Source organism: Drosophila obscura, unplaced genomic scaffold (genome assembly GCF_018151105.1).
Source record: "Drosophila obscura isolate BZ-5 IFL unplaced genomic scaffold, ASM1815110v1 contig_150, whole genome shotgun sequence".
NCBI lineage: Eukaryota > Metazoa > Arthropoda > Insecta > Diptera > Drosophilidae > Drosophila > Drosophila obscura.
Window position 1 is genome coordinate 7800887 of NW_024542736.1, and position 15952 is coordinate 7816838.

A 15952-nucleotide genomic window follows, 5' to 3' on the forward strand; every position below is an offset into this window, starting at 1 on the left:
TGCTGCTCTCCAGGCCTCTCTTTGTGACAGTCCTGCGGCGTTCTGCTCTTTGTGTTGCCTGCTCGGTGCGTTTTGTTATTATTTTGTTTATGCCCCTGCCAGGCAGTGTCCTTGTGTGTGTGTGTGTGTGTGTGTCGTCACCTGTTAGCATTTGCGAGTCCTTGAAACCGACCGTGTTGACTCGCCGGGATGTGGTGGCTCGTCCGGCTCGGCCTTGCAGCTTCTACGGCGGTCGCTCAAGTTGCGGCTGCTTAGAGTCACAATCTTGGAACCACCCCCCCTCCATAGACTGCTGTTGACATTGCACACATTATGTAATAATAATACACACACACATACACACACACCCTTCTGGCGCCGTGTTGAAACTTCAAATTAATTGCTACCGAAAAATATAACTGGCAGGCTGTGTGGCCGGTGGGTGGGTGGCTTTGTCTGGTTCAGACCACAAGCCAAACACCAGGCACGTTCTTGTTTGCATGCTGCAGGATGCCTAAAACATGCTCCGAAGGTCAGTTGCAGGGGAGGACAGGTGTCCTGTCCGGTCCGGTCCTGTCCGTTCCTGTCCGGGTGTGTGCGACGCGCAAAAGTCATTAAGTGTGGCCTGAAAGTGCGATGCACAGACAAAGCTGAGCCACAACAACCGGGCACATATAATATTTTTTGGGCTGACTCTCGACTAACTTGTTACCCAGCGATTAGCGATTAGCGAACCCCTTAGGGGAGAGCAGTCCCAAAGGCTCGAGTGTGATTCGCAAAGTGCCATTGTTACGTCGTGTCGTGTCCATATACCGAGAGTAGTACCCTGGAGCTGTCGCTATAACGAGAACATCAGCAACGCCGTAACGAGGTTCATGTTTAATGGCCGTGCAGGACGAGCGGGCCCAAAACGAAGAGATGGGGATTTTATCCAGGGTCCTGTCTCATGTCCGGGGTGTCGGGCCAACAAATGCAGCTACAAAGGCAGCCCAGCCCAGACCAGCCCAAAAGACATGCACTAATATCACCGTAGTCCTGCCGTCCTGTAACACTGCTGTTCGTGTTGCATGCCCCATGTACCCAGCTCTACTCTTGTGTGCCGTGTTTGGGCTTACAGCTTGAACCTGACACAGAAAATTGTATTTTAATGATGGGGCATAGCGTCACTGGCAACGACAGGGACTGGGACTGGGACTGGGACAGGGACAACGAGCACGACAACCGGGCCCCATTCAAGACGTTAATAAAGCGATGCAACGCAGCAAATTCCATTGCTGCCTGCTACTACCAAAGGGCTCTGTGCTCTGGGCTTGGGTCTGCAGGGGGTGTGGGGGGTGCAAATGAAGTTGTTACTGCCTGCAGTACTGCCTGGCTTTAGTCCAGCCCGGGTTGGCTGACATTTTTTGGTGCGTTGCCATTTCATGCCTGCAGCAGGTGCATCACCATCACCAGAAGCCAGAGCTAAGGCAGCACCAGCTGAAGTTGGGCAATAGGAGTACAAACGAAATCCATGGACACATGGGCCCCAGCCAAGACTCCTCTGGCATGCATATTCCATTCCAATTGCATTGCCGGGGGGTGTGCCTGCCTATTCTCATGCCTGGAAAGTGCCCTTTCGACTAGCTTTCCATTTAATCACACACACATATCATCGTGTGTACATGTGTGTGGCTCTGTGTGAATTTTTGAGTATTTTTGTTTCGTAAGTAAACTTGTTTATGCATTGCTGCAGTCATAATTATGGTTAATGGCCATTTGCATTTGGTATGGTGCTGGGGGTTTTGCATAAATATTTTCATATCGTGAGGGCTGTGCTCCCCACACACTTCACGAGACACTCTAAAAAGGAACAGCTCTGTTTTAAATACAGTTCTATAAATAATTTCCAGCTTAGAGCACGGCACCATGGACTGGAAGTCGAAATACAGAAGACTGTAAAACGTTTTTATTTGTTCAGCAATTCCACTTGTTTGTTTTATTTCCATACAATATATTTCCCTAGAATTTCATTCAGCATTACTGAGCTTCTAATTATAGCTGATATTTTATAAATATTTTCAGTTGAACCCCAGGATGAGGACAAGGATAATGAGGACGTGCAGAACGATGACGAGGATGATGATGATGATGTGGAGAACGAGGAGTTCGAGGAGCAGAGTAAGCATTCGTCGCCGAAACAAATCCATGATAAATATGAAAATAATTTACGAAAATTTCGGCTAATAAATGGCATTTGCCTGTTCTGTTCTCTCTTACCCCCCCACAAAAACCAGATAAGGGACTCACCGAGAAAACGTTCAAATTTGATGATTTTGCCCGAAGGTAAATGGGCCCTGCCCCCAAGGTCCAACAAAAAAGGATGGAAAGTTTTCGAATCAAGGCCAACCGCTTGGACATTTTGTGTGTGTGTGTTTTAGAGTGGATGCGATGGGATGGGATGGTGCTTACACTTTATGCCTGTTATTTGAAAAGTTCTCATGGTCGGGGTGGTCCATCGGTTGGTCGGCGGTTTGCAGTGATGGTCGTGTTGAAAATTGTAATTGTATTTTTAATTGAAAGGCAGACCAGTGCCGGGCCACGGCGGCAGAGTCACTGCTACAGCTCGTGGCTACTAATTAAGGATTAGTGTCAGAAATTACTTGGGCCAAAAGTTTTATGGCCGCGAACTCGAACGGGAACGGAAACGGGCACGGGCACGGGAACCGGGAACCAGAGCGAAGCGCGCACAGATGCCGCAGGCAGCTTAGATCCCAGCAGTGGCAGCAACAGTCCCAGCTACAAACCATTATAATAAAATGACGTCAAGTTGGTTTTGCTTGTTTTATTTTAATTGTTCTGCCATTCGCAATGTTGCTGTAGCCGTTGCCGCCACTTCTGCTGCCGCCGCTTCTGCTGCTGTTGTTTCAAATGTTTCTAAAACTTTGCCCCGAATGTTCGGTGCTTCTGTGGTGGGTACGGGTTTGTTTTTGGGGTGGGAGGGGGTGGTGGCAAACCTGGCCAACCAGCAGGATAAACTCTTAAATCATAATTAGTTAAATTTAGCATAATTTAATTGGAGTTTGTAGACCATCCCTGACATCTCGCTCTTGGCTGCCTGAACATTGGTTCGTAATTATTTTTATATTCTCTTCCTTCAGATTGCTGCACCCGAAGATTGTTCGTGCCTGCACACTGGTGCTAACGGACTGGGCCCAGATTCCCACCCGGGCCCTGAAGGCGGCCGTTACCGTTCTGCACCGCATCGCCTACGGCTGCTCCTGCCCCGGAATGCTCTTCCAGGTGAGCCAGAGAGCGTTGCACCTAATTGCAATTCCCCAAGCGTCCAGCGTCTCGTTGGCCTCTCAATGATTGTGGTGGGGTCGTTGCCTGCTGCTTCTGTCGCCCCTTTTGGTTTTGGCTACGCTTTTAATTCTTTTGGCCTGCGACCTGCACATAAATCAAAGTCAAATGCAAAAACAAATGCCGCGGCTTAGCAGCTCAGTCGACATTCTGCGGCTCATTTTTTTTCCTAGACGTGCACTGAGCAAAAATTCGGAGACCTTCAACCACGAACACCGCCGCACTGTAGTAATGCTGGAGCCCTAGACTTATCCCTAATTAAATTTTGGATTCGTGTTTTCAAAGGGGAATTGAAATTGTATTGAGTATATGGTAAAGGGGGATTTTATAACCAGCCAAAAGAATATTTTGAAGGGAACCGCTGATAGTCAAATAGAGTGAATGAATGTCAATGAATCTATCATTCGATTTCTGCCCTCACTTTCGAGTCTCAGAGTATAAATGCATATTATTGAGTAAGATTGGCTCTCAAAACCAAGAGAATATTGTCAATTGTAGACAATTTGGTTGAGTGTGCTCTCGTACTTTCTTTCACTGTCGCTGCTTTCGTTTCATTTTTATGGTAATTTGTACAAATTAAGCGAACCTTTTTATACCCGTACTCAAAAAAAATTAAGGGGGTATTTTAATTTTTTTTAAAAAAGGGGTGTTTTTAAAACAAAAAAAAAAAATTTTCCCCCCCCTAAAATTTTTTTTTTTTTTTTTCCCCATCCCACCCCGCCATATATTTTTTTTTTTTTTTCCTTCTTTTTTTTTTTTTTTTTTTTTTTTTTTTTTTTTTTTTTTTTTTTTTTTTGCCCCCCCCACCAACAAACACAAACCAACCGCCACCCAAAATCTTTTTTTTTTTCCCCCCCTTTCCTCCCCCCCCCCCCAAATTTCTTTATCCCCCCCCCCCCCCCCCCCCCCCCCCCCCCCCCCCCAAAACCACAATTTTTGGGAAAAACCAAAAAAAAAAAAAAAAAAAAAACACAACACCCCCCATCCCCACCCCCACCCCTACCTTACTCCCAAACCCTCTTTAACCCCAAAAAAAATTAAAATTTCTTTTCTCCCCCCCCCTCCCCCCCCCCCCCCCCCCCCCCCCCCCCCCCCCCCCCCCCCCCCCCCCCCCTCCCCCCCCCCCCCCCCCCCCCCCCCCCCCCCAACAAAAAAAAAAAAAAAAAAAAAAAATAATATTTTTTTTTTTTTTTTTTTTTTTTTTTTTATATTTTTTTTTTATATTAAAAAAATAAAAAAAAAAAAAAAAAAAAATAAATATTTTTTTTTTTTTTTTTTTTTTTTTTTTTAAAAAAATACTTCCACAAACTTATTCCCCCCCCCCCCGCCCCCGCCCCCCCCTCTTTCTATTTGTGCCAAGCCACAAACGATATTTGCTGCGAGTTCTTTACGAGTAAACGTACATTTATATAATATATATTTTTTTTTGAAACGAGTCACCCGCTTCGCTTGCTCGTTGGTCCCTTTTCAGACCCTCTGTTTGTCAGCCAGAATTTGAACTTTTTAAGCCTTTCACGCGCTGCCTTGAGCCGCACCATCGGTTGGGGGGGCGGAAGGTTGCCTGCCGCCCTTTCGGTGAAGCGACTCAAATATTCAAATGTCTGTGTTTGAGTTTGTATAAGTGTACTTACCCGCGGAATGGGCATATCAAATTTTCTGTGCGGTATGACATTTCAGTACGCTGTGTGTCTGCTTTAATTAACAATCAGCATGCTAAATTTGGCCAGTTCTAGCCCTCTAAAAAAAAAAATAAATTGTATGCCACATGCCACGATAAATACAACGCCGACAGCTGCTTTTTCTTGTGTAGGGTATTTTTACTTTGGCCTTGTGGAAATGTCTTTCCTTTCAGTGCTTGTTGGATTTCTTTTCAACTGCTTATGCTGCTTTTCACGGTTGGCAATTAAACTTTTCCTTTTTGGCCAGAGTTCATAAATCACATTCAGCAGCAGGCAGCAGGCAGTAGGCAGCAGTCAGCGTGGGCTTTTCTAACCATTCCGCGACTTTCTCATCGGCTTTAAGCGATGCTTAAAGCGTTTGGTCGAATGCCACCGCAGCAGAGCAGCAGAGAAGCTGCAGAATGGCTAATCACTAAAGCAGCCGAAAACGGCATCAGATAGAGGAGACAAAGCCGATTTTCTCCCCGTGTTTCGCCGTCTCCGTCCAGCCAGTCAGCTCTACATATCAGCGTCATCTAAGCCGGCTCACTGTCTGGTGTGTACAAGCGACAACGACAACGAGAACGACAATGATGACGAGAGCTGCTTGAGCTATCCATTTCCATGTGGCCATCAAAGGAAGCAGACTTCTGGCTGCCGGTTGTCGGTTGTCGGCTAACTGCTGCCTGCCTGCCTGCCCTCTGCCGCCTGCCTACCCACAAGCAAAACAAAAGTAGCATCATATGCAAAGTCAAAACCACTAATGGGTCTGCGCAATCATAGGATAAATTAAATTCCAAATACGGACGACAGTCGACGAGCTGCAAGAGCAGGCAGACGTACGGAGACAACAACGATACAGAGGATTGTGTGCGGGGACTTTTAGGGTATGGTTAGTCGAAGGTGGGGGTGGGGGCGGGGGGCATTTATAAAGTTTTTGCCAACTGCAAATGATATCTTGCTCAGACAGAGTCAGAGCCAACCGCAGGCGGCAGCCACAGAAGGGGGCAATGGCTGCCCCAAACCACTCGACTCCGGTCTGGAAGCTGGAAGCTGCTGTTGTTACTGGTCCTGTCTTTTCAGAAACTTTTCATTTGAATATCAAGCGCCCCTCTCTCTACATTTCTATCCACAGGCCAAGCTGTTTCGCATCTTTCAACAAGTCCTCAGCGTGGAACGTGACGCCCATCAGGAGGAGCTGCGTCGCCTGGGCATCTACGTAGTGCGCAAATTTGTCGAGGTGGCACCAACTAATCCCAAAATCTATGCAGAGTTATTATTTTATAAAGGCATCAGGGAGGCAAATGAGCTGGAGACTGGCTATTGTGATGCCTATGAAGCGTAAGTATGGCCAGGCAAGCGGTCGACTCTCCTCTCGCCGCTCCACGCCCCACCCACACTACGCCTTTGGCTTTGAGAGTTGGCTATTGTCTCGTCGGGGTTAAAAGGACCCATCATCACAATGGGCGCATGATTGACTGAGCCTGGGCTTCATCGTCTGTCGTTTAGTTGGCAGATGATAAATGATGACCACCAGCCAGCCAGAGAGCAACTTTACCCATCTCATTGTATTTGCATACACCCACTGCCCACTAGTCAAAGGGTGCAAGACCATCCCCACCCAACCCAACCCAACCCGACCCGACCCACTGCCACTGCCACTGAGGTCCGGCAGAACAAGTCTCGAATTCATAGATAAAACGTGCACTATAATATATTTGCCTCATGGAAGAACAGTAAAGTCTCCCTACTGGAGATGGACAACAACGATGGACATTGGATACATTTATATAAATATTCGAAAAAGACTTTTAATAAATAGAAATCATCTCTTTTCACATTCACTTGCCTGGAAGTCGATCCACAAAGTGCCAGAATGTACATAGAATTTTCGTGGAAAATCAAGCTGCTTAAAACAAGATCGATTGAATATTGATTGACTGGTGTGTGGTGTCGATGTTTTAGGCATTAGTTGTGCGATATTTATTTCGACATTGTCTCGGCGGTGTGTTCATCTCTAACCAAACCCTTCTAACTTGTGGTTTTGCATACTTTGTAGGGGAACCAAAGGCGCCTGGAGCGAGGAGCAGGAGTCCGAGCTGCGCTTCCTGTTTGAGGAGAATCAACGCAATCCCGAAACCGATAAGGGTAACTATGGAACATTTTAGTAGCAGTTGGTCGTGGGTGATGGGGTCTGCTCGTCCCGAGTGTGAATTAAGACTCGATTTACAGTAAATGAATAGAAGCAATCAGAGCTGTGGGCACTCGAGTCCCAGACAGACAGAAATAGCAAGGAATGGCAAACAACAGAAAGCATTGCAACCCAATTGTGTCTGCTCTTTCAGATGTGATTGATTGGATTCTGGACAATTTGGCCGACAAGACACGCACTCGACGTGGTGTCCTCAAGAAGATGAAGGAGTTGGGTCTGCTGTTCAAGGCGCCCACCAAACGCTCTACAAAGTCCGGCCAGAGTGGAAAAAACCTCTGGCAGCCGGAAGAGGACGAGATGCTAAGAAGCTTATACGATCAATATCGCACCGAGCCGGGTAAGTGGACAGCAGCAATTTTATCCCAACCAGGCAGAGTCCTGAATGTCCTTCCCTTCCCTTTGTTCTTTCTTTTTGGCAGATTGCCTGGAGCGCCTGGTCCGAGAGTTTGGAGAGCAGCGCGGCAAGCAGCAGATCATCAAGAGAATGCTTCAGATTCACTTGATAGCCGACAAGTCGGAGATACTGCCCGCCAAGTCCAGCAAAGGGCGTGGCAAGGGCAAGGCCAAGAGCAGCAACAGCGATAGCGATAGAGGCAGCGGCAGCGAAGCAGATGAGTACATGGAAGAGCCCATGTTTGAAGATGCCAGAGATTCCAGGAAGCTAAAAAATAAGTCCAGGTCCCGGCAGGTGGTGCGCACGCCCCTTGGATGTGGGCACGGTGCAAGCCCTAATCGCTCAGGTGGATACGGCAAAGTATCAGCCGGCCATCGAGTGGCTCACGGAATGCCTGAACGACGCCAGCGAGGATACCGACGAGCAAGCGGAGGATGATGATGGTGTGCCGTTGCTACCTTTGCTGCAGGCTCAAAAGGACGCCATGGAGGATGGCGATTTTCAGAAGGTCCTGGTGGCTCTCGGCATGCAGCCGCCAATTGCGGGAATGGAGAACTACTGGCGTGTTCCGACCTATCTGAATGCAGCTGACTTAAAGCTGCGCGCCAAAATCGTTGCCGGCGAAGAGGTGGAAATCGTGCAAGAGAATGTCCGGCAAGAGGAGGAGGAGGATGAGGAGGAGGACTATCTGGACAAGCGCAGCAGGCAGCGAAAACAGGCCCAGGCGGAGAACATAGCAGCCCAGCAGCAACGCAGGCTGGAGAGCCTAATGTTCAGCAAAAGCGATGACGAGGACCAGGCCGAGCAACGTGCCCCGCTAAAGGGAAAGGCCAGCGGTAAGAAGGCCAAGCGGCAGCGCAAGGGAAAAGCCAAAGCTGTGGAGCCAAAGGAGTCCGAGGATGAGGCCGAAGTCAATGCAATTGCCCGCAAATTGGCACGCAAGAAACGGCAGCCCGATGTGTCCAGCGAGGAGGAGGAGGAGGATAATGATGAGCCAAAGTCAGAGCCAAAGCCAAAACCCGAGAAGCAAAAAGAAACGAAGCAGCCGAGCAGAGCCAGCTCGGATGATTTATTTGAACAATTGAAAGCCAAGCGAGCCACTAAAATCAAACTGGCCGATATGGTTCTAAATGAGTCAACAAAGGCCGTCGGGGAGGGGGACGATGATGCATTTAACTTCAACTCAGAGGACTATCGTGCCCGGCTGCTCGAGCTGGAGGACGAGGAGAACGAAGAGCAGGATAAAGCGGAGGAGCAGAACAAAGAGAACAACACCAGCAAGCTCTCATCGTTGTCCTTGCAGCGTGCACGTCGCGTTAATGTAATTGACTCGGATAGCGACAACGATGATGCTGGTGGCGCCTCGCCTGCTGACAAGACAAACAAACGCCCACGCAGCGACGATGGACAAGAGTCAGACGAGGCGTCGGAGGCCAGCGACGACGATGCCAACTTTCTGGCTCGCAAAAAGCCAGCTAAAGTCGATTCCGGCAACGGGAAGGCGTCCAAACGGCGACGTGTGGCCATCATCGATGACGACGACGACGATGAGTTTTAATGCATTTCAATTCTGATTTTTAATTGCATAGCCAGCAGGAGTTAACCCCGAATAAATGTAACCTTTTAATTCTTCAATTGCATATCCTCCCGGGCATGTTTGTTTTATTGTTATACGACTATTGTGCACAGTCCAGAGTCCACAGTTGTGGGCTGCTTCAGTTACTGCCTACAGTGGCAGCCTACTCGTATTGTGAGCTGCCTAGGGGCAACTCAGGACTAACAAAAGTCAGCCGACGCCATAGTGGCTGTCTGGCAGCAAACATAGCCTATAACCCCCCCCCATCTTACTCCCACTCACCCATCAACCCAACCCACTGTACCCCTTCGAATCCGTTTCTATTACCTCTGCCATTCCTCTGTTGACTTGATGGCATTTTGTGCTGGTCCATTGTCGAGCTCACCCTGCTCCACTGCGAGACCTACTCTGCCTCGAGAGCCTTTTGTGTGCGTCTGCTAATTTGGTGGCTTTTGTTGCCATCGTAGGTTGGTGCTGTTGCGGCAGGGCAGACGCAGGGCAGAGGCAGGGTTCAACTCAGTTCGTGCAATGCATTTTGTTAATTTCTGCCCAGGCCTTGGCCCCTGAGTCGACCCGAAGTCCGAGTGTGGAGCCGCTCATACGACACTGCATGCAGATGTCCGGACATTTGCAATTGCAACTGTGGCACACACGCACACCCAGAGAAGTGACATTGTCGGAAGAATAATGGCACTTAAATGCATTGCATTGTCACAGCTTCAAAAGGGGGAGAGAGTTGGGTGGGGAAAAGGCAACCAAGTGTCCATGTCCCTAAGCCAGAGGCATTCCTGTATTTTCATTGGATTTTTCCAACCATTTTTTTTGTATAGTTTTTACTGTCACGTTTATTGGAAATTACCCGGCCACAACATGCTGGCGGCATTGGGGAGAAAGATGAAAATGCTGTCTGATTGGGGGGCCAGCTTAAAGCAAATTTAATTCAATAATCAAAGCCAGCTGTCTGCACTGCTTCCGCTTCCGCTTCCTCTTCCGCGTGCAATCAGGCCAGGGTGCACGCGGCATGTCGCTGCGATGGTATTAATGAAATTAAGTGCATAAATTTAAGCTGGCGAAAAAGAATCTATGCTTGCGCATAAATCTGCTCCCAAGCAGACCAACGTGTGTTAGCTTAGGCACTTCATTTACGAGGTAGCGAAATTAAAAGAACTCGACAGACATTTGTGTGTGTGTGTGTGTGTCACCTGTCCCCGTCTGGCCCCGCAGCCTGGCCCAAGATGTCACATTATTAATTTCAAGATGGCGCGCACTCAATTTAAAAGGCAACAGCGAGACGGTGATGAGCAGCTCATAATTTATTTCATTAATTTAATCAACCTCCCTGGCACATGTCAACTGCATGAGCTGAGCCCTCAAAAGAATGCCCGCCCTTTTCATGCGGATGTATTTGGCTGAGGAGCCCCTCCCACTGACACTGCCACTGCCACTGTCAAAGAGGGTTTGAAGGAGCAGCGGCAGCAACAACAAAATGTTTAAAATCACTTAATACATCGTAAATTATGGCAAGGCGAGTGGGTGCTAGGGTTTATTAAGGCCTGAAGCCTCTTTCTCACTTTTTGCCGTGCCCGAGGCAGTTCATTAAACCCCGCAGCAAGACAAATACACGCACGAGTATGCGTGTGCGTGTGTTGGGGTGTATGCTCGTGAGCACAATAAACTGTAACTGTTTTCATTAGGGCAACAAACGCAAATGTCAGCGCAGGAAGAAAGAGTTATTGCCGAGGCTTTTCACACGCTCTTTCCCATCATTAGAACAAAGGCCAAGCAGATAGCGGGGCACACAACGAACGGATTAACCTAATCTCGGGACTATAAAGGCGACTTTATTGTGACACAGACTTGCCACACAAACACACACACACACACGCGCTGCGAGGACAATAAGTAAGAGAGAATCGTGGAGCAAAAAGTAGCGACTTTTCATCATAACGGCGCTGACAAGGACGTGGCATATGCAGATGATGCCGTTGTTTGATGAGTTTCCACATGCCTCTTGTGTGTGTGTGTGTGTGTGTGTGTGCCCGCTGGCACATGTTTTTCTAACAATCACACAATGTTTATACAACAAAACTTTTTATACGCCGCTCATCTTGGCTCAAATTGAAGCAGATTTGGGCAAAGACAAAAAGCGCCTTTGACGTGTGATAAACACTTCCAGCGTCTGCCGGAAAGGAGCTTCGAGCTAGAGGGGCAGGCACGCGGTGAGGTGAGGAGATGAAAGCACTTTGGCACAAAAACTTCACCGACTGTCTATAGAGAATTTTCTCTGTGTGCCCGTACGTAAGATGACAAAAACAGTTCACATTTGGGAAATCATAAGAAAGGCAAGCAAAAACGAGCAGACTTTATTTTCAGATGCTGAAGTCAAAATACACTTACTTAGCGTACTTAGCAGAGTATTTACTGAGCGGATGATATTGTACCGAACACAAGATGAAGAATTAACAATAAATTCCTTACTTTTGGTTGATGAGAACTTGAACAAAACTTCTTAAAGGTAAGGAATGGAGAAATTAGTCGTCATTTTTGTCTCAAGCAACGACATAACAGATTGACAACATTAAACAGTATTGTTTCAGTGTATTATGGTAAAGATTTTTGCAATTAAAAAAAAGGGACTCAAGGCTCTAAATATAATCTAGAATACATGGAGGGTAATATTTGTATCAACGTTTGAGACTCGTCTGGCTTAGAGTATTTATTGCTGTTAGTTTAATTCTGAACGGTTACGGTTTATTTATATTCTTGTTTAATATACATGGTATCCATATTTAGATAGCCGAAGTATGTATCTACTATTGTACATATATGTATCTATATTACCTGTATGTAGTGTCACGCTTTAAACCAGAAGTGTTCTCTTCTTATGCCCTTCCTGGGGGATAACTAGAAGCGTGACATGGGAAGTGTCAGTAGATAATTGTAAAAAGCGTATGTCATGCACTCTTTAGCTTGGCCCCTTTACGGCACAATGACAATCCTGAACGGCCTTTGTTAGCCCCAATGGATCGAACTGAAACCCCTCAACCCACCCCACTAAATCCCCTTGTTTGCAGCAGCTTATGCCCAAAGTTTGTGGACACTTTCCTTTGGCGCCTGATGAGGGTTGGCAGGAGGCTGGAAGGTTGCTGGTGCTCGGAACCCGTAAGCCGACTAATTGTTATTGTAGTTTATGTTGTGCCCTGTACAAGGGACTTTTAGTGCTCCCCATGATCCCAGCTGACATCGGCGTATGGGATTTATCGTTTCAAATGCCGATTCCCTGTCTCACGTAGACTTGACTTGAAGAAAACTTATAATTAGCCTAATGGCTGTCGGCTTATTGTATATTCGTATATGTGTTCTTGATTTGGATGAAGCTGATCATTTGTCAAACATTAGCTGGATTGGACTACTATATAATATCACTATTTATGTAGATATATTATATATTCAATATAACTAGTTTGTTGGGTGTGGAGTGTGGGGAAGGGCATACGCGTAGCATAACAAAGAAGACAGATATAAGTATGGGTTGTCGAACTTTAAGGGTAAGCGTATAAGTAAAAGCAGTCGCTGTGAAGTTGGCATTCTTACTGATTTGTCTTTGTTCGGGTACATTGGGCCAATGCCATAAATTGCCATATGATTTAGAATTGTCTGAGCCAGTCTGGGCAGAGTTTGTGCATTCCTTGATTTTGCGCCAGATATTTTACACTTAACGAGTCATAAATAATTGCGCCTCTTCGACATGGCCCGACATGCCGCGAGCCAAACCACTTGGCTTTCGCCAATTAAAACATGAATTATATTGTTAGCCCTAACAAATCGCGAAGATGTGGGTCTGGAGTCGAGGCATAAATTTTCACTTGCCAAAAAGTTTCCCTTGTCTGGATTTATTGCAAGCGAAATGCGGTTAGATGTTGGATGTCCCAATTCCACTCGGCTACTCAAGGGTATTGGGAAACTTTTGTGTGTTTGGGCGGCATTTGGAGGAGAAATTAGGCAAGTTTTGCGAGTTGGATAATTTAAATTGCTGTGGTCAAGGCATGTTCTTTCCTCCAGTTTAAAGCTGAAACTTAAATACTCACAGACTCACAGATACTGGTTACTGTATACTGGATCTATAGCACTGCTTTTATCACCCCAACCCCCCTCCAGCACTAACTGTAAATATCCAATGTTTGCACATTACAATGGCGCGGCATTGCAATTGGAGTGGAGAGGGTGTGGGTAAATTACCTGTGCATTGTGGAATGCATTTCGTGTGCAATAAATACGTACAAGCTGCAAATTGCCACACCACGAGGCATGAGACGCCATGGGAGGGCGTTGACACACCAACACCCACACCCACACCCACACCAATCAATATTCATACATGGCCAAATGCAATGCCAATTCCTCCTTTCCAACCTTTTTTGCGCGCTGCAGGCGAAGCATGAGGTACACAAAAAAAAATGATGCACAATTCAAGCCACAGTGATTTTTATTTATGAGCGCCATTGGATAGAGGCCCTGGCAGGGGGATGGGGCAGAGAGCCATCGCATTAACAGATTCCCGACAATAAACCAAAATTATGGCGCTGGCGCTGGCTCTTATTTGCACTGGCACTGCAACCTTGTTGATTAAATTGATGGCAATTGCAAACGCAGATCGGAATCACTTCTACCCACCCTCTGTTTGCCCAGACAAAATGGCGACGCAGGTGCCAGGCTGCTCGACAGCCCGATCCGACCCCCTTGCGGGGCCGATTGTCAGTTTGCATTAAAATGTCGAAAACAATTTCGGCTCGAACATTTTTCAGCCCAGCCCAGCACCAGCACCAGCTCCCTCCAGCCTTAGTATATAAATCAGTTTCTCCGCTGAATGTTGTTTGCCTGCCCCTCGGCGGGCTCTCGCTGATAAATAATGGAGCACCTGCTCAGCATGCAAATCGCGGTGGTGGTGGCTAAACATTAAGCACTAAACAAATGTGGAATTTGGCAACGCAAAAAGGTACGCTGCTGCGTTCACAGTTATTCACTTCTGCGGCTGCAAAAAGTACGTTTGCCATTTTGTTTGCCATTTTTAATATGTTGTTCGTTGTTCGCTTTCAGTGTGCATTTCTTTTGCCTTTTTTTCTTCCTCTTTCTGGTTCTCAGTATCCCCGGATACGTGCGTGAGTTTACGGTTTATATCTCCCGGCTACGTGGCCCACGCCCTGATTCCCTTTTATAATCTGCGCCAGCCTCGGTTGTCCTGGTCGCGTTGTGGTAAATTTGCAAAATGCGTGAGCAGACTAACTGTATGCGATTTTCAGTAGGGCCAGTGTTAGGCTCTGTTCGAAAGATTGCGGCTGGTGCCGTATTCCCTCTCACCTCAGTTGACATTAAATGTGTGAAAATAAATCTCAGCGACTGAAAATGTACCACTGCAGATGGCTTTAATGATGGTTCAAATGATAGAGAGACTTATCAACAAAAGCGACTGGGCAACCACTGAAAACTTTTAGAGATAATATAAGAGTATGTAGATATACATATTTGAATTCCATCACAGACCAAAACATATGTATTTTTGAGCAGCACAAAATCATCTTAAAATAGACAATTTAATTGTAGTTAAAGCAATACAAGCAGCTTAACAATACTTGCATAATATCAACACAATACTTGTATTCATTTTCAAATCTAAACCAACAGAAAATGTGAATGTTAGTTTTTTTTTGGTAAGCCATAAGAATATTTTGTATAATCTGCTGGAAATATTATTCAGGGGCTACAAAAATCCTCTTTACTCGAAAGACGAGTACACAGTATATGGGCCGTGGTTTGCTTTGTGTGGCAGGGTGTGAAATTCTCAGACAATCAATAATCAAATTAAATGATTTTTCCATAAGAGACAAAACTGGAAACTGGAATTCGCCTAGCCGTACGACCCCCAAGTGAATGTGTGGAATTATTAATATCCAAATAACAATCGCCTGCCACAGGGCATTGCATAACATCCAAAAAGGTTAAGCTAATCAACTGCTCAACGTTTAACGAGGGTTGCTTCTTGGCCAAAACCACTCAAACTGAACACGAGAGGGATAGAGAGATAGAGGCAGAGAAAGAACAGAGAAGCTGCCTGATAACAAGATTAAAAACCTTTCAGCGTCGGAAATTGAATTCAAATTCGACACACAAAAGTATGCACAGAATTGAAGGCTTTTTCAATTTTTTCCACCCAGCCAGAGCCGGAGCCAGAGCCACAGCCACAGCCTCCAATGCAGACACATCTTGGCAGGAAAATGACAAATCGAGGCGGGCAGACTGCAGCAGCAGGAAAAGCATGTGAGGAAAAGAATGAGTAAATGCCACTTGGAAGTCAAGCAGCAGCACTAACAGTCAGCCGAAGATATGGACGTGCCCAACAGTCCGACTGCCAGCCAGTCAGACGGGGCAGACAAAGTCGGTTGAAAGGCTTACAGCAAGTTCGCTTATAACTCATACGCCTAGTGATACCGGGCCTTCCCCCCGACGCCCCCCCTTCAACGACGACCAAGGACCCCGCATTGTGTTGTTGGCTCAACATAGTCGAATTTCAAGTTTTAAGTATTATTACATTCCTTTACCCTTTTCAAACGAATTTGTCTGCGTATTTTTTTACTCTCCCTGCCACTGACTGGGAGACTTTTTTATTCTGTATCCCCCAACTTATTATTATTGACTTTTTGGCGTTGGCGTTGGCTTCGATGTCGAGTTTGACTTTGGCGTTTTCAAGTGCACGTGTCTGGTGGTATGGAGCGGGCGCAGGCGACATGCGGCGGGTC

At 46.6% G+C, this 15952-nt stretch overlaps 1 protein-coding gene across 1 annotated transcript in view; it reads left to right on the forward strand.

The window, feature by feature from the left end:
* LOC111066881 (protein timeless homolog) overlaps positions 1 to 9222 on the forward strand; it is a 69698-nt gene extending 60476 nt beyond the window's left edge. Inside the window, 8 exon segments of the mRNA XM_022355816.2 lie at positions 2041 to 2136; positions 2253 to 2301; positions 3117 to 3258; positions 6112 to 6317; positions 7036 to 7124; positions 7322 to 7525; positions 7608 to 7888; positions 7890 to 9222. Coding sequence (XP_022211508.2) covers positions 2041 to 2136; positions 2253 to 2301; positions 3117 to 3258; positions 6112 to 6317; positions 7036 to 7124; positions 7322 to 7525; positions 7608 to 7888; positions 7890 to 9140 — 2318 coding nt within the window. The 3' untranslated portion in view covers positions 9141 to 9222.
* The last annotated feature ends 6730 nt before the right edge of the window (positions 9223 to 15952 follow it).